The sequence below is a fragment of the Cajanus cajan genome, chromosome 1 (assembly GCF_000230855.2).
Source record: "Cajanus cajan strain Asha chromosome 1, NIPB_CcT2T_4, whole genome shotgun sequence".
Taxonomy (NCBI): domain Eukaryota; kingdom Viridiplantae; phylum Streptophyta; class Magnoliopsida; order Fabales; family Fabaceae; genus Cajanus; species Cajanus cajan.
In genome coordinates, this window is record NC_138517.1 from 4,989,164 (window position 1) to 5,009,307 (window position 20,144).

Here is a 20,144-nt window from a genome sequence, read left to right on the forward strand (position 1 = left end):
TTTTCTTTGCGCGTGTGAGGACAGAGAGATGACCAGCCACTTTCTAAAATGAATTTTTTAATCTAATTAGTTTATTCATGAATACGCTCTTGACATGAGCTTGATAACCCTCCATTTTTAAGGCGCTGCCTTTTTAAAACAGAGTGTTACTACCCTCCTTGACTTATGATCTCTCCTCAACGGAGAATCTCGATAATTATGGGTCTCTTTTACTCATGTCAAGAGGTATTGGTGAACCTAGAATGCATGGTTTATGAGGATGCATGATATCTTTATTGGTAATGATGCACATGCTCCTCACTTTTATTATATTTTCACACATGGTCTTTCCTCTCATGTCATGGTTTTTTCATGCATGGGGATTATTCTTTAGACCTTATCACGAGGTTATTTATTAATGCACAAACAATTGCACATAAGCATTTACACAAACAATTCACTCATCCACGAACAGTCACGAGCGAATCACGAGGTAGGGGTATCCTGCAGAAAGGTGCATATTCAAGGTAGGTTCTAACTGTTCTCACCAGTCCAAGGCCCCCAAGGTGCCCCCATTATAGGGACCCAATTCCTCTCATCGTAGGTCGATGGAAAGCTCCAACGCACCGTCGGACTCAAGTTCATGGTTATCACCTTGAGTGATGTTTTCCGACAACGGTCTACGGGCACCTATAGACCTATTCGACAACCGGCCGTACTAACATCCACTCCCTATGGTTAATCACTCATGCCCCCGGGGTATAGAGGGAACTGTTGTGTGCAAAGGTTTGTGTGCAGTTTTTATTTCAAACAATTGCGTAAATTTAAAAATACAACAGTTATTAAAGCCAAATAGATAAACATGTTATCATACAAGTGAGGGGTAATAAAGTAATTTTAACTATTATTTGTTAAAAATAATCTGTCACTAAATGGGACTGACTCTCGAGGCTTCCCCAGTGGAGTCGCCATCTGTCGCCACCGGCCCGAAACGGGCTTTCGGCATTCGCGAAGGATGGTTGGACTCTTTTATTTGTTTAAAAATGTGGATTGCTAGAATGACTTATTCTCAAACTGAGACCTCGTCAAACGAGCAATTTTATTAAAAGGCTCACCAATCCATGTTAATCCCAAGCGGGACCCTCCATGGATTAGTGGTTTTCGCAAAAGGAGGGTTCATGGAGTCGCCACCAATGTTTTACTCAAAACATTGGAAAAAGAAGTTTAAGGCAATCGATTAAAAATCGACTTCGGCCATTACAACCAGAGTCGGGTAAGGGAGTCGGTTACGCGTGGGGAAGGTGTTAGCACCCCACAGCGCCCCTTTCGGGTTCCCTATGACAGATTACTTTATAAATAACAGTGTAAAATTACTAAATTACCCCTATTTATTATAAACGATTATAAACAAGATATCTACATGGCGAATAAATTAGATATGCGATGAAACAATCAGAAAGCAGTAAAAGGAAGGATTTTGAAGAAGAAACCTTTGAAGCGTGCTTTTATATATTTCGTAAAACTGGGAAGCTTTTTGGCGTTCCCTCGCTCTACAAGCCCGCTCGCTCCCTCCTATAAAATTTTGACTATGGAAATCCGGAGGATTTCCCTTCGACTAGGTTCGATCCTCAAGCAAAATGGCTCGGGGCTCAAGAACTTCGTCGGATCAACTCTCCGAGTGATTTCTAGGGCAGAACACTGCTCAAAAACCCCAGAATACTCAAGGAGAGGGTTGAAACTATGTTCAAAAGTGTGGAATGACGTCCAATTGACGTCATATTTATAGGGAACAGGCCCAATACGGGCTACAAAATCAATACGGCCGTATTGAAATTTTTGAACTTCAATACGGCCGTATTGAGTTCAATACGGCCATATTGAAGCTCAGAAATTTCAATACGGCCGTATTGAGTTCACTGCGGCTGTATTGAAGCTTCAATACGGCCGTATTGATTTCAGTACGGCCGTATTGAAGTTTCAGAAACTTCAATACGCCGTATTGAGTTCACTGCGGCCATATTGAAGCTTCAATACGGCCGTATTAAGTTTAGTACGGCCGTATTGGGCTTCATTCCCTCCACTTCCTTATTTTAAGCTACTCTAAGACCTCTAAATCTACAGATAGCCATCCTATGGTCTTCTAGGAGTCCTTCTGGCTGACTTTCCTTCGATCTTTGAGGGTCTTCGAGTTTTATTTCCGACCCGGACAATTTTAGGGGTCTACATTCTCTATACTAACATTAATCAAAAGCACCTCTTTGATTCTAAGCATATATAGATCAAAATAATATCAATATGTACACAAAATGTGCTAGATAAGTGTCTCAAGTGAGTATTAAATCAAACTAATTAGACACTTATCAGATTTTGCATTGGTTAAACTACAACCGTACAGACAACAATCTTTAGCATTAAGGAAGCATCAGAAATCGGTTCTCACGTTTTTTGGACCTTTTGAGGCGATTCAAAAGATTGGTTCTGTAGCTTATAAATTGAAGTTACTAGAGACAACTAAAATACATCCCATTTTTCACATTTCTTTGCTCGAGAGGTTTCATGGTAAATTACTACAATAGTATGTATCATTACCTCTCACTACTTTAGAATTTGGTCTTATAATTCATCCATGTAGGCAGTATTACAATGTAGAGTGATAATAAGAAACAATAAGAAGGTGTCTCAAGTCTTAATTCAGTGGGGCATTTCAGAACCTAATGATGCTACATGGGAGGATGTTGTGGAAGTGAAAGATTCCTATCCTCAGTTCAACCTTGAGGACAAGGTTGTTTTTGATGAGGAGGGTAATGTAACATGCATAAAAGAGCAAAATGGAGTATTGACATCAGAATTAGTTGATGGTCCTTTAGGACATGTGACACAACATCCAAAAATTAAGGAGACAGTTAGGAGAAGCACACGTGAGTGCAAGGAGAACGTGTTGATGGTATGAATCTTATTCTTGATTATTCTTATGTCTTTCTTCTCTGACTTTCTTCTTCCTCTTTCTGTTCATTCTTTTTTATTATCTTCTCTCTATTTAAGAGGGTAACATTTTTAATATTAGTTTATTCGTTCTAGTTGACCAAAAGAAAAGTAAAAACAAAAAAAAATTCTTCTTTCATGTATTAGTGCATGCTAATCTAATTAAGTACTATGACGACATTTAAATAGGGAACCTTTGTCTAGAAAAAGCCTTGGGGTGATATGTGTAACGGTAGCACCAGTAATTGCAAGAATTAAAGAGTAACGGGTATACTGAAATAAGCTCTGTAATTGTATTATTTACTCAGTATGGGTTTCTTACAAGAAAGAGAATACTGCTAACAGCATAGCAGTGATTACAGAGCACAATAACAAACCGAATTGCAAGAACTGAACCATCAGAGAAAGAGAAAGGTTCTGCCAACCAAAATTCCTCTCCCTCACCCCCTAAAATCCTTCTCTTTATATTCCACTATTTCCTCACGTAATCCTTCAGCCACCCACTTTCCCTTCTGGATCGTGCACTTTTATTCTTTGTCATGATTTTCACCCCTTCATCCACGTGTCCCATTTGTATTTGCTTGTCTATAACGGTCTCCACCTCATCATTATTTTGCACTCTCCTTACATTACATTACTTCCCCCAACGAAATCGACCTTGCCCTCAAGGTTGAAATGAGGGTAAGCCCGTGTAATTACATCAGTATCTTCCTACGTTGCTTCTTCTTTGGAACCATTTTCCCACTGAACTAAGGATTGATGAACTTGTTGGTCACCCCTAAGGATAATTCGTGTATTTAAAACTGTGACTGGTTGAATAAGCGGAGGAATCTCGCTGTCACATATTGGTAAAGGAACATATGGACGATCAAGACTGCCCCTACACAGTTTCAACTGAGAAACATGAAATACAGGATGAATCTTGGCTAACGCTGGTAATTGAAGCTTGTAAGCCACCTTTCCAATCTTGTCTACAACTGCAAAAGGACCAAAGTACCTTAATCCCAACTTTTGATTCTTTCTCAAAGCCAATGAATGTTGTCGATATGGTTGAAGCTTCACCAAAACCAAATCACCAATCTGAAAATCAACATCTAACCTCTTTTTATCAGCGTATTGCTTCTGAATTTGTTGAGCTCTCTGCAAATTGAACTTGAGCTTCTGAAGTATGTCATCTCTAGAAAGAAATTGCTCCTTTACTGTGACAGGATCAGTCTCCTGTGGAACATACTTGAGTATCTTAGGTGGATCTTGCCCATACACAACTAGAAAAGGAGTCATACCCATGCTAGTGTGATAAGAGGTGTTGTATCAATACTCAGCCCATGTAAGCATCCGAGACCACTCCCTAGGTGCATCAAAAGTAAAACATCGTAGATACAACTCCAAACATTTGTTAAGGATTTCTGACTGACCATCAGATTGAGGATGGTATGCAGAAGACATCTTGAGTGTGGTGCCACTAAGTTGCCATAGAAATTTTTGATTTTGGCAATCCATGTAATTTCACTATGTTCTTAAAGAAGATTTCAGCAACTGATTTGCTAGTTCTTGTTTCATTGGAGTGAAATAAGCTGCCATAGATAATCGATCAACTACCACATAGATTACGGTGAACCCATGAGAAACAGGAAGGCCCATGATAAAATCCATTGCCAAATCCTCCCAAATTTGACCAGGAATAGGAAGGGGTTGCAGTAAACCAACAGGAAGAGTAGTGGCCACCTTAGCTTGTTGACAAATGAAGCACTGTTGTACATACCTCTTAATATCTTGGTGCATTCCTTTCCAATAAAACTGAGCAGCAATTCTAGCTAAAGTTCTACAGAACCCCACATGTCCACCAATCACCGAGCTACGGAATTCATTCAATATAATCTGAATTAACTCATGTCCACTAGGAACCACAATCCTTCATTTCCATAGTAACAAACCTTGATCCACTGAATAATGAGGATCAGAGCAAAAATTGTTGTTACAGGCATCAATCAAGTTCTTAATTCCATTATCTAACTTTTGTGCTTGCTGCAGATTGGCCACTAGTTGAGGTACTGCGTGAGACCAAGCCATGTAAAAAGACCTTGAAAGGGAATCAACTACGATATTCTCCTTCCCTGGTTTGTATTATATAGTAAAATCATAACCAAGTAGCTTATGAAGCCACTTTTGCTGCTCAGGAGTGTGTAAACTCTGATTCATGATATTCCGCAGGCTTTTCTGATCTGTTTTGATCACAAATTGATGACCAAGTAGATAATGCCTGAACTTTGCCACTGCTTCAGTCACTGCATAGAGTTCCCTTACATAAGCCGATTGCTTTTGCATTGAGGGTGACATTTTTTTTTGAAAAGTATGCAATGGGATGCCTGTTCTGAGTTAAGACAGCTCCAATACCTATACCAGAAGCATCAGTTTCTAACTGAAATGGTAATGAGAAATCTGGTAAGGCCAATACAGGACATTTTGTTAAAGCTTTTTTCAGATTTGTAAAGGCTTTGGTAGCTGCATCTGACCAATTGAAGTTATCTTTTTTGAGTAATTCAGTGAGTGGGCCATCCAAGGTTGCATAACCTTTAATAAATCTTCTATAATAGCTTGTAAGTCCCAGAAAGCCCCTTAATTGTTTAAGACTGGTAGGTAAAGACCAAGCCAAAATAGCCTGAACCTTGCTATCCTCCATAGCAATTCCTGACCTTGAAACCGTGTGCCCCAAATATTCAAGCTGCTGTTTGCCAAATGAACATTTAGAAAGTTTGGCATATAATTTGTTTTCTTGCAATAGTTGTAATACTTTTTCCAAATGTTGAAGATGAGTGCACCACGAAGGACTATATACCAAAATGTCATCAAAAAATACAAGAACATATTTCCTTAGCATCTGCTGGAAGATGGTATTCATCAATCCCTAGAATGTTGCTGGTGCGTTAGTTAGCCCAAAAGGCATGACTAGCCACTCATACAAGCCTTGATGTGTTCGAAAGGCTGTTTTATATCTGTCATCCTCCTTCACAAGAATTTGGTGATACCCAGCTCGAAGATCCAACTTGGAAAAAAATTTAGCTCCATGCAATTCATCAATCAACTCGTCAAACCGTGGGAATTGGAAAGCTATCTTTCACATTAATGGCATTCAAAGCCCTGTAATCAGTACAAAATCTCCAAGTGCCATCTTTCTTTTTCACCAAGATAATTGGAGAAGAAAAAGGGCTATTGCTGGGCACAATTATTCCCTCCTGCAACATCTCGTGCACCATTTTCTCAATCTGCTGCTTTTGGCTGAAAGGATATCTATACGGCTTCACTTTAATAGGATTCGAACCATGTACTAGAGAAATAACATGGTTATGTGATCTAGGAGGAGGTAGACCACACGGCAACTCGAAAACCTGTTGATATGTATGCAACAATAACGCTATCTCTGGTTCCATGTCCACAGGTAAATCACGAAATAGATCTTGTGAATTGCTGGGATTTTGAAAATGGAGAGAATACATTTCTGCAATCGAATTAGTATGAAACATTCTTCTCAGATGATGAAATTGAGCCTGGTTAGGTAACTTGGTTTGTTCCCCCGTCAGTGTTACAAACTTATCATCCAACATAAATTTCAATGATAAGTTGCTATAATCAGATATGTGAGCACCTAGTGTGGCTAGCCAAGAAGCTCCAAGAACCAAGTCAGCACCTGATATAGGAAGTAAGTAAGCTGGTAGCTGAATTGCATGGTTTTGAATTGTAACCTCCAATCTCTTGATGAGTCCCTCCACTACCAACACACTTCCATTACCCACCATTACATTAAAATTCTGAATTGGTTCTATTGGTAGTTTAAGACAAGCAGCAATCCTTGGCTGCAAGAAATTATCCGAACTGCCACTATCCAAAAGGATTTGCACAGTTAAACCATTAATAACTCCTTTAAATCGCATGGTACCAATTCCAGCCGAGCCATTAAGAGCATTGAAAGAAAAGTGAGGTTCACTCAGAAGCTGAGGCTCTATATTGTCCGTAACAACACTAGCATCCATAACCAGTTCATCAGAAACTTCATCTTCATCTAAATGGAGCCAGAGATATTGCTTATTAGGACACCTGTGAGAGGGCGAGTATTTGTCATCACAAGTGAAGCATAATCCCTTCTCTCTCCGCAACTGAGTCTCTGTAGGAGACATCTTCTTCACCGTCGCACTTTTGTCTAGAGGAGTCTGGTTTGATTTGGCCAATAATGGAGGTAATGCAGTGGACTTTAGTGATTGTGAAGTGGTAGGCAAAGATTAATTTTTTGTATGGATATTGGACCAAGAAGATTTCTGTTTGATAGCATACTTTTCTTCAAACAATTTGGCCAATGACACACATCTCATCAATGTAGTAGGGCCCTGAACCAGCACATCACGACGAATGTTGTAACACCATGGAAAATACTAAGTTATTTAGTATATATGTATGTATGTATATGTTATTTATGTGGATTTGGAATGTACTTACTTCTATGCATGTTGTATGTTAATGTGATTTTGATTAGTTATTTAAGCATGATAGTGATTTTATAGTATGAGATGAGAGGTTGATGTTTTGATAGTTTGTATAGGCATGTGTGTGCATGAATTTGGTGAATGATGCATTGTACACCATTATACTGAACCAGTATTAAGAGGGAAGAAGACTGATCACCTTCCTCCTCATCTTGGTTAAGTGAAGTATTATGGCATGCAACTCATTATTCCAAGCATCTATATCTGAAAGTGATATTTGTTTGTGTGTTGACACATGTTGCATTTCATATGGTGGTGAGTTGTGAGTATTGCATGGAAAGGAATAAGATGGGTAGGAGATCGAAGGATAGGAACATAAGATAAATCTGGTCTTTCTGAGTGAATTTGAGGTTGTTTCAGAGCTTAGGGAGTTGAAATACTTCAAGGAATAGGATATTTGAGGTGAATAGGTGCTAAGGGTGAAATTTGGAAATTTTGAAAAATGGCTATATATAGGGACTTAGGACCGGAGGATTTCATTTGTCAGACAGAGACAGTTTTTAGAGAGAGAAAGTAGAGAGAGAAAGGCTCTGGTCCGGAGGGAAGCTGAGGACATATTTGGGAAGCTTATCAAGCCAGGATCAATCTTCACAACTGGAGTTTCAGGAGATTTGGCCTCTAAAGCCTTGAAAATTGAGATTGAAGTTTGAATTGGGAATTTGGGGGTTTGTCCAAATCTTGCATTTCTGAAGTTTCTGAGGTAAGGGTAGTACTTATAAGACTTAATCTAGTATGTATGGGTTTGAAATATCATATTAATTTCATGATTTAAGCTTGATTAAGGATGGATTGAGGAAAAAGGGGTTTGATAGGGTTTTCATGATTTCTTCATGATTTGCATGAATTAATGGTTAAAACTTGATTTTATTGCTTAAAATGTTGTTTCTGGATATTGTTTATGCTTTATAATGGTTCAATTTCGTGTAATTTGGATTGGATTCATGAATTGGAAGGAATTTTGATGATTTTCAAGTTTTCTGTCGTGAAAGTTACTATTCACATGAATAGTACTATTCATATGAATTCCGTCTGATTGCATAATTTACTATTCATTCAATTTACTATTCATTCAATTTGAATTTACTATTCATTCAATTTGAGTTTACTATTCAGTCACGAATTGATTTCAGAAATTACTGTTCATGTGCATAGTACTATTACTATTCACATGAATAGTACTTTTCATGAGTATTTTGATTTTGTCATGAAAGTTGTAGCCTTAGATGTTAGCTTTCTAATGGCATTGGAATCACCCAAAAAGGAGGTCTAGAACTCTAGATATGATTGTTCTAGTGAATGATTTGGCATGGTTATGGAAAAGTTGTATGTAATTATGAAATATGCTATGTGCATGTGGTTTGGAAAAGCTAATAGAACTCAGAGGAGTAAGGTTATGGTATGGAAGATCTCTTGGTGAGATCAGGATATAATCTTTGGAAAACTATAAAATTTGTGAATCCCATGGTGAGGATTCCAATAAGGAACTTTTCCAAGGATTATATAATAAACCACTTCAGATGTTAGGTGGATTCTGAAGTACTCCTCTAAGTATTCTATTTGCTACCGGTATGGGGGCAAGGCCGAGTCATACCGATGGATGAAGTGGCCATGATCACCAGGGTTACGTGACGACGTAAATCCAACTGTATATTTTCCATGAGAGGTTAGGCGTGGGACATGGGTTGCTGACATGTTTCACCGTATCAACACTTGGTTTGGATGGTGTTGAGGCCAACATTTGGTTTGGATGTGTTGGTTACATCATGGATTATACAGTGGTGTGACTTTGTTTTTGGATGTGGAATATGTATACATATGGTATGGATTGTATACATTGGTTATGGATTTCTTTATTAAATATGTATACATTGGTATGGATGTGTATACCTTAGATTCTGGATTGGTTTATATTTGGCATGGAAATAACTATTTTAATGTTCATTTCCTTGGTATGGATATGTATTGTTGATGAATATCTAGTTTAATGATATTTCATTTTATTGTACTATGGTTGGTTTTTATACGTGCTAACCCTTATGTTTCCATGTGGTTTGGACTGTGATGATCTCACTTTGTGGGGGAGCAGATCAGGTGTGAGGCTTTGGGATAGCAAGAAGTCTTTGGTAGCTGCTTTGAGAAGTAGCTAGGTTTAGAGCTTGACCAGCACCTAGGGTGTCTTATATGATGTTATTATGGGATTACTGTATAATTTTACTAAGACTGACTCTGATATAATTATGTTTGATATTATGAAGACAAATTTTTACACTCTAGCGTAGCTGGCTTTTGCTCTATTTTCTATATTATATATCATTTTATTTTAGTTGGTTTTGATGTGACGGCCTAGGGTGGGTCGTTACAAATGTCATAAGGTGAAGGGCCGAATTCCAACTCCAAAGCATAAGTGAATGCAATCCAACTATGAAATGCGTTAGTTCGAGCCTGCATTTGGAACCATGGAACCACTTCCTTTTCCAGATGAACAGAAGCAATGAGCAATCGTTGGTCATCCGGGGTTTTATAATAATCAAAAAACTGTTCTGCCTTGAAAATCCATTGCAACACCTCAGATCCATCAAACTTAGGAAAATCTAATTTAACATTACGAACTTGAAATGACGTAGATGGAGAAACAGGACGCGAACCTGTTTCTAAAGCCTTGATCGATTTCAACACCGAATCCATCGAAGTCTCCAACGTCTCGAATCGAGTAGAATCATCACGTTGTCGTTCATTAAGAGCCGCAATCAAACGCTTCAAATCACGATCCGTAGCAGCCACTGCAGTAGCTAATTGCTTGACGTCGACTACAGATTCCTTCAGACGAGCAATATCCGCTTGTATCTCCTTCATTCGAGTATTCTCCGCCATGATAGAAAATGAAAGCACCAATGTAACAGTAGCACCAGTAACCGCAAGAATTAAAGAGTAACGAGTATACTGAAATAAGCTCTGTAATTGTATTATTTACTCAGTATGGGTTTCTTACAAGAAAGAGAATATTGCTAACAGCATAGCAGTGATTACAGAGCACAATAACAAACCGAATTGCAAGAACTGAACCATCAAAGAAAGAGAAAGGTTCTGCCAACCAAAATTCCTCCCCATCACCCCCTAAAATCCTTCTCTTTATATTCCACTATTTCCTCACATAATCCTTCAGCCACCCACTTTCCCTTCTTGATCGTGCACTTTTATTCTTTGTCATGATTTCCACCCCTTCATCGACGTGTCCCATTTATATTTGCTTGTCTATAACGGTCTCCACCTCATCATTATTTTGCACTCTCCTTACAATATGTTCTTAAAATAGCAATACTTGACATTAAAACGCTGCATTATATATGTTGCATTTCAGTTATAATAATTTGACTTACCTTATTATATCAATAAACTTGTGCTTGCAATTCCCTCCCGAAAATTTTGTTGAAACTTTGAAGATCATGGAGCACCGTTATGGGGCTAAGGACTTTGTGACGAGCAAGAAGTGTAGCTACTTATTACCTCCAGGCACATTTTATCTCACCATGGTTGAATCAATGTACAGGAGATATTACTCCAAGAATTACAATGTATTATTTTCTTATGGTTCACCTGTATTTGATCCCATAAGGCTATTAATCAAATTGTTTATAAGATGTTTTCATCGTTGTATAAAAAATAAGAAAGTTTATGCGGAAATAGTCAAATATGTTTGAATGCAGATGTGTTACAAGTTTCTTATGTTTGTTAAACAAATGCCAATATTAGAATAAACTTTTGCTGTTTTCTTGATTATATGACATTCGATTTTAACGTTTCCTAACTATATTAGATACTATTGCATTATTTTCTATTATGTGGACATTAACCAAAATTTAAATTTAGTATTTAAGATTTACGACCGAGTTCCTCATTATCGCGGGACATTTATTGACAGAATGACAGAGCCATGTGTAACTGTGTTATTTTATATGCTTGGAGTAAAGTAGCAGTAATTTGTCATAACTTAGAAGTAAAAAAAAGATGAAACATATAATTTATGATTTTTTTATTTGCTTTTATTTCTTTCTCTTTATGAAAGATTCAAAGTCCACTACTAAATAAATAAACTAATAGCATTCTAACATATTAACTAGTGTGAGAAGTAATTGAATTTATTCAAACAAATGAGGTGAATAAATCTTAGATGATATATAAATAGTCAAAATAAAAAAAGTATTTAATATTTTTGTTCTATCAATCATAAACATTAGAGATAAATCTTGTTTACAATATTATAATTATAATTTACTTAAAAAAAATTATATACATCCAAAATTATATATAAATTTTCTAATAAATAGATATTTTATAATGAGTGCATGATATTTGATCATTAGGTTAAATTATTAATGTTGATTTAATGGTGGAAGATTTAAAATAATATGTACTTGTTCTTAACTTCGAACTCTAGTACTGTAATGATAATTAATATGGATAAAAAAGATCATTAGATGTTTGCATAGCAAATTATATGGTTGAATCTTTTAACCTTCACAACTATATATTTACAACATTTTCCATCACATAGAGTCAAATATATTGACTAAATCCTACAAACATATCAGTTCCAATACTATTTATTTGTTTGATAGTTTGAATCATTGGACATTGCTTTTTAATTTTGGTTTAGTTAAATTCTTGTCAATTGCCCTATCATTAGAACCTTCCTACGGAAACTAGGAAAATTATTTGCGAAGATCGAACAAACTGGACTCATCATCTCTCATCACCAACTTCACAACAACTTACCTAAAATAACCTGATAGGTATAAGGCAACAGAAAAAATTCGTACAATATATTATATGTACGCGCGTGTACCTAACTATAATGTACTTTTGTCACGAACAAAATTAAGAAGAAACCCGTGAATGTTTTCTTAGTTAATGTATCTTACACAGTTACACTAGCTTAATTTGTATTGATATTACTGATTTTGATACATGTAACTTGAAATTTATTTAATAAAATAGTGTGAAAATATAAAAGTCATGAGTGTTAACAAATAGTTTTGTGACAATACTTTAGGACAACTGGACAAGTCGTAGACATTAAAATAAGTCATAGTTCTTATTCGTGACTTTACATAATAACTTAAGTTGTGTGCCAAGTCCACGACTTGATAAGTGGAGCCTTTTGTTTTTTTACCACCAAGGTGATTTTTTTAATATATAAATTTTATTGTAGGTACTTTTTTAAAAAGGAAAAAAAACATCTGGAATAGGTAAGTCATATTTCACTAACATGGCTTCTACTTAAAAAAAAAAAAAAAAGCTAAAGTTGTGTTTTAAAATATTTTTTAATGATGTAAAATATTATTTATATACATATATATATATATATATATATAATAGAGAAGTCATTTTTTAAGACTGTCATTTAGAAAAAAAAATAAAAATTGTGTTATTAATTAGGACTTCCATTTTAAAACTAAAAAAAAAAGTCAGTATGTATAAAATGAGACTTCCACTTTACAAGTCTTTTTTCACAAACTATTCCATTTTTTCATATAAAAAAGTTACTTATTTAATTTTTTTAAACAAAATTAACCCCGATCGTTAAAAAGAAGTCATAAGTGCCTAAGTGGTGCTTCTTGATGTACGTAACTTTAATAAAATAAAATATTAAAAAATAATTATGATAGTCATGAAATACCGAAATTGGAGTTGAAATTGTGATTTTTAATACATTGCATTATAAATTTAAATTCACTCCAAATTAACAATATTAGAATATATAATTTGTGTGAATATAGTGTAGGTGGATGAATATATATACTTGATCTTAAAGCAGAACAAAAGTGAAGTCAAAATGTGGCACTTCCAGACTAATCTTCAAACATTGAGTGGCTTTCAAGCACAATAATTATATGTTAAACTTGTATTTTAATTTGTTAGTGTCAACAACTTTTATTCTATTCTGCTATATATACACCATACACGTGCTTAGAGTTTTCATCAAATCCTCTTCACTTTTTGTATTCCACAACCACAACAATATATCTGTTTCACTCTTCCAACCAAATGGCTCTTGTGCCACATTCAAAATGCACTTTTCTTTTCCCAATCATTTTCCTCTTCTTGACATTATCATCATCAATGTCACAAGCAGAGCTTGATTCTCATTACTATGATAAAACATGTCCACAAGCAGAGAAGATCATTTCAGACACGGTAGTCAGTGCTTCCAAATTTGATCCAAAAGTTCCAGCTAGGATCTTGAGGATGTTCTTCCATGACTGTTTCATAAGGGTATGAAATGATTAACTTCATTCCATTTTTTTGTTGCGTTGATTTTTCTTTTTTGAGAAGTTTTGTTTTCATGTTGAAGTTATTATATTTGAATTAAAAATATATATCCTTACATAATATCCCAATATTTGTGATCAATTACTTTGTTAAAATTATTTAACAAAAAAAAAATTAGAAAAGTGGTAGTACATTATTGTCTAAAATACTCTTTCTTACACATAATAGCAGACTCTATTATCTGTTAAAATTCATTAAAACTATAGAAATATAAATTAAATGAGACTAATTATACAAGAATCAATACTCACTTTTTTTTGTAGTTTTTAATATATTTCAATAAATAATAGAGTGTTAAAAATTAATGTGTTACTAATTAATATTTTTCAAAAGAAATAATAAAATTTTGAATTTATAAAATATCAATAGCTTTGAAAAAAAACGAAGAGAAAGTCTAAAATGGTCAATTTATTTAAAATTAAAAAGTGCTTCTAAAAATATAGTTTTCAAAAAAGCTTTTTTTTTTGTTCAAGAAATAGATAGGACTATGCTTTTTAGATAAGCAAAAAAAAATTATAAGAAAAAAAAAAGTTTAGATAAATATATAAAATAATAGAAAACTATTTATTTTATTTAAAAAACACTTTTTAAAAGAAAGTTAAACCAATGGATCCAATGTCGATAAATATAGAATAAAAGTGTGTATTATCTCTCACTGAAGCACAGGGAATGGAACTCAGACTTGATTATAATGTTTATTAGTTCATGTGAAAATATTGAAATGGATGTAATCGATTAATGTTTTGGTGAATTGTGAATTATGATAGGGTTGTGATGCATCAATATTGTTGGATTCAACTCCTACAAATCAAGCTGAGAAAGATGGTCCTCCTAATCTCTCTGTTCATTCATTCTATGTTATTGATGAAGCCAAGACCAAGCTTGAGAAAGCTTGCCCCCACACTGTTTCTTGTGCTGATATAATCGCCATTGCGGCTAGAGATGTTGTAGCATTGGTAAAATTTAAACTCAACCTTCAACCTTCATTGATGTTGTTCTTTAATGAAATAATTTATTATATATTACTATGATTTATTTTTTAATTAAGTTTAATATTATTAAAATGAAACTCCAATTTTGACCATCATACCAAAAAAAAACTAAAAAACTTGTAATATTGTATGCAAGTTCTATTCTATTAGATTTGATTTTCTATATCTGAACAATGATTCTTCCATGCATGATGTACTAATGTCAAACAAATTGAAAGGGGGGTGTAATAACTTGTTCTATGTTGCAAACAATGATCATTGATGAATACAACATTTGTCATCAATCTTAACAGTCTGGAGGACCACATTGGAATGTGCTAAAAGGAAGGAAAGATGGAAGGGTGTCAAAGGCATCAGAAACAGCAAACCTACCAGCACCAACCTTGAACGTGAGCCAACTCATTCAGAGTTTTGCAAAGAGAGGTTTAGGTGTTAAAGACATGGTCACTCTCTCTGGTGGCCACACTCTTGGCTTCTCACACTGCTCCTCTTTCCAATCCAGAATCCGTGCCTTCAGTTTGCTGCATGACATTGACCCTACTTTGAACACCCAGTTTGCCCTAGACCTCAGAAACAAGTGTCCAAAACCTAACACAAACTTCAGTGCTGGACACTTTTTGGACTCAACAGCATCGGTGTTTGACAATGACTATTACAGGTATAGAAAAGATGTGAAATGTTTGGAACTGATAGTTATTAATTCAACAAGATACATATTACATTTATAGATAAATTAAAGATCATGTTTGAATGAACTTCTTGGGAATTATTTTTAGAAGAAAAAGATAATAAAAAATGAAGATTGAAATATATTTTTTTAAAGTTAAAAATAAGATTTTTAATTAGTTAATAAAAGTTGTTTTTAGAATTAAGAAAGGAGATGAAGTTGTTCTTAGGATTAAGGATGCATGAGGTGTCAAATTTAGACTAAGCTATAATCGTGGAAAAAGATAACTATGTAACCTATACATAGATATGGAAGTAACAACTATATACAACTTAAACAATTCAAATGTTTGACTAACGGTTGCTTAATTTATGATGATCCAATAACAGGCAGCTGTTGGTGGGAAAGGGTTTGTTCTCATCGGATCAATCACTTGTTGGGGACCAAAGGACTAGGTGGATTGTGGAAGCGTTTGCTAAGGACCAGGGTTTGTTCTTCAAGGAGTTTGTGGCTTCCATGTTGAAACTTGGGAATGTTGGGGTGTCCCAAAATGGGGAAGTGAGGCTCAATTGCAAGGTTGTGAATTGAGAAGAGTGGGGGGGGGGAGAGATCGGTGTAGTAATTAAATTAGCACCGATTTTTAATTTGCTTCTTTCCAACCTTTGGTGTTTGGAGAAAATGGTCTAATGATGTGTTGTTTAAACTTTGTTTAAATAAGAGAAATTAAGTGTTACTTCTACATCTGTTTCTTGTCATGCACCTTGTGAGCAAGAGTGATCTTGAAAATGAGATAAAAGAATAATTTAATCTATTAATACATTAATGAGAGTGACCTTGAAAATGAGACAGTAATTCAATCTATTAATACATTAATGAAATATAATGAGATATTTATAACTCTGAATGAGCACATAATTAATAATAATAATAATAATAATACATGTTCATTTTATGCTTGTTTCCTATATTTAGGATATGTTTGGATAGATTTTTCAAGAAATATTTCTAGAAGAGAGAAAAATATGAAAAAAAAAGATTTAAAAAAATAGTTACTCCATAAACTAATTTGAATAAGCTCTCTCTCTTATTAGCTTTCAAAAAAAAATTAACTCATGTATGAACTAATTTTAATTTATTGAAGATTTTATTTCAATTTTCTTCTCTCTTTTTTTTTTATTAGAAGTGTTTATAAAGAAGTTTATTTGAAGATATTCTTGCTGCTTACCGTTAGTTATGTTGTTAAGTTAACTTTTGTTGTGTTTATTGTTTTGAGGTGCATGCATCGAGTCTTGGGGTTGGACCAGATGTTTGGTTAGCTTCTTGTGTAACTCAAATGTGGCCCAACAGAATTTCATTTTTATTCGGGCTATTACATATCCAAGTAGAATGATCCACCAAAAGGGTCTTAGTGATAGTATCTGAATGAATGGGCTTGTAGAACTATGGGTAATGGATTCTTAAAATAGTTTTGACGTTGGGTTTCACTATTATTTGAGTCTTTGTTGTGTGGCTAATAAAAATTCTAATTATGTATAGGTGGTTCAAATGGATTTAGCCATGATATTCGTAAATAATCATGCAACAATTTACCACGTCCAACAACTTAGTACGTTGTGTGGCAAGATTATGCACTTGAATGTCAAGTTTTATTTTCATAGAGAAATTCAAAGTTAACGAGCTCACATTGCAATATACATTCATAGTTTTAGGAAGTGGATTGTTCAATCTAAAAACCAAATTAAGAAGAAAAAATTAAATTTCAAAAAATCCAAATATACATTCATACAGACATTATCTAACAGTTATATAAAAAAAATATAAAATGCTAGTTAGTTAATCTTTAAGAAAAAGAAAAACAAGTTGGTTAATTTACTTATCCATCCAGTCCAACCCATTGTTTTTAGCTGGTTTGATTAAAACATGTCATCAATTAATTGAAAAGTTAATTTTGAGTAATATTAGGAGTAAGATCATTTACACCTAATTGGATTAAAGTGAGTAATATAATTATAATGTTTCTATATCAATTCTCATTAATATTAACATGACATTTGATTAGTAAAAATCATATTTACGAGTATATATTAATATTTAATTGTCAGTTTTGAGAATATTGTATAATTATAAATAAAATAAAATATAAAAAAAAAAAAAAAAAACTTTCAATAATAGAGAACCTTTTAAATTAAGTAATGTACTGGTTGTCCAAGAAATTCTCACAAACAGCAAACTTATTCCATTATAATTTAATTTTGTAGGATTGAAATGCTAATATTGATTGAACTTAATTATTTTCGAATTTCTACCGGGAGTTCTTTGCCATTTTTAGTGTATAATTTTTTTTATAAAAAAAATATATATCAGTATTTATAATATACCAACAAATCGTTGATTCGAGTGAAATTAGATTCAAACTTTTTAAATAGGATCTCATATTCCAAAAAAAAAAACCTATTAAAAATGAGTAACCGATTTTTCTAAAAAATTAATCATTTACAATAAGTGAATACTTTAACTAATATTAAAGTTATAAAAAAAAAAATAATATCAATTAAGTTACCGGTGTCAATCTCAATTCAAAATTTAATTTTTAAATTCCTCCGTAAATTCTCTACGGTCTCTCTCTAAATTGAAAACTTGAAGCTAAATAAAATGATTGGTTTAGTTTTGTATCTATTCGCATTCAGATTTCAGTGCCATTCATTATGTGGCCCTTGAATATGTCTTTAGAGATAGTAACAATTTTGGTGAGCATGAATTATTGTGGTTCAACAAGAGAATAATTTTTTGGCCAAACATTGATAGTGGAAATTACACCACGTGGGACACGAATCGTTTGTTTCCACAATATAGTTACCTATTTCACTCAGATATAAAGCACCCTATTTCTGGATTAATTCGAGAGCTTATTATTTCTCAAGAAAAAAAGTTCATTCCTTAGCTTCCTTTTCTTTTCTCAGGACAAACAAAAATCATTTGATTGGTACGAAATGGTAAGTTTCATTGCAAGGCATATGTGTGTGTGCCTCTCCATTAACCAACTACATACCATATCTTGATTCCCTATAATCATCACTAACCAAAATGGTGTAGGTAAACCCATTCTTTGAAATTGTCCATTTTTTTTGTCTTTTAATTGAATAACTTGTGTAAAGACTTGAGACATGAATTATTGAGTTATTAGAAGCTAGCATTAATTAAGAAGAAAATTGGGCAAAAGTTGATGGATAGTGACCCAAATGGACCCTGCCATAGAAGAAATCATCAACCTATTCAGATTTGTCTTCAAACAACTTTGAGATAGAATTGTTCAACTAATTAGCAACAATTTGCATTGCCGAAAACAACAAAAATTTCAAAACCCTCTCAATTCGTCCCTGAAATTTGTACTATCTATGTAATTCAATATATTTTATGAGTTTCATATTTATATATACATCATCAGGTAAAAATAAAATAAAATTGTCATTCAATGAAAAAGTTGTGATAAGTATAATTATTTATGAAAATATAACTATTTAAATAGTTATAATAAAACTCGATAAACTTACTATATATACTAATTTGTGATTAGATATTTATGGTGTTAATGAATATATTATTTACTCATTTTACTGTAAGTAAATATTTAATGTACCGACGATGTGTTATATTGTTATTTATTTATAAATTATTATGCATAATAAATTTTCTAACTTTTACAATAAATACCTAAATAGTTATAATACTTATTGTTTTTATCGGATGATGGAGTATAGAAATTACACAATATTCCCCATCTCAAAATAACTACTTGTTGGTCCTACTTTATATATAAATTAAGGATAAAATAAATGTATATTTTTTACACAATTTTACTAAAATAATAAAATCTATCAATAAATGTATTACTTTTAATTTTGATGGTTGAATAATTTATGAAGAGATAAATTGAAAAGAAAAATATTACATTGAAAAGGGAGAATATTATTCTTTTTGAGACATTTTTTAAATGCTAAAAATGCAATAATTATGGAGTAAAGGGAGTACAATTTAAAGTTTTTATCAACATATAAGAACAATAATAAATATCATTTTTATAAATATTTACTAAAATAGATTTATTCTCTCAATAAATACATTACTTAGCCACAATACTCAAAATTCATTAAAATGGATGTAATTTACATGGACAAATTAGGGAAAAAATAATATTACATAAAAATTGAAAACAACAGTTATTTAGAAGGAAAAAAAAAATCAAATATTAAAACTTTAGTTACTTTGGAATGAGGAGACTATATAAAACTTACCTCATTTATTATTCATTCTTATAAAGTATATATCAACCTTGCTAACGATTAATTAATTTATGTTGAAGAACCTGACTAATCACTACAGTGAGATATCTTATTCTAACCACCATTTTTTATATTTATAAAACTCAAATACAAAAAGGTTATTTAAAATGACCGAGAACAACACTATTCAAATCAATAACTTAGTTAAACTGATTCATTATTCATGTTCCATAATAAAGTTATGCTCAGAGATAAGTTGAGATGATGCAATGAAAAAGGGTCAAGTTAGTGAGTTTCTTTTTCCCTTTATTACAAGGCCCCACTATTCATGTCTCTTGCAACGATTATTGTTTTAGGTAACGTTGCATGAATAGGGAAT

The 20,144-nt window shown here is 33.4% G+C and overlaps 1 protein-coding gene across 1 annotated transcript; it reads left to right on the forward strand.

Moving 5' to 3' along the window:
- Nucleotides 1–13,464: 13,464 nt before the first annotated feature.
- Nucleotides 13,465–16,224, forward strand: LOC109819138 (peroxidase 66). The gene is made up of 4 exons (XM_020384749.3): nt 13,465–13,769; nt 14,594–14,782; nt 15,112–15,476; nt 15,875–16,224. Exons 1-4 carry the CDS (start codon nt 13,542–13,544, stop codon nt 16,071–16,073), a joined length of 981 nt encoding a protein of 326 aa, XP_020240338.1. The 5' UTR covers nt 13,465–13,541; the 3' UTR covers nt 16,074–16,224.
- The last annotated feature ends 3,920 nt before the right edge of the window (nt 16,225–20,144 follow it).

Coding starts and splice junctions, on each gene's coding strand:
- LOC109819138 (XM_020384749.3), top strand. CDS start 13,542: ATGGCTCTTGTGCCACATTCAAAATGCACTTTTCTTTTCCCAATCATT. Junction 13,770..14,593: donor TCCATGACTGTTTCATAAGG/GTATGAAATGAT, acceptor GAATTATGATAG/GGTTGTGATGCATCAATATT. Junction 15,477..15,874: donor TTTGACAATGACTATTACAG/GTATAGAAAAGA, acceptor ATCCAATAACAG/GCAGCTGTTGGTGGGAAAGG.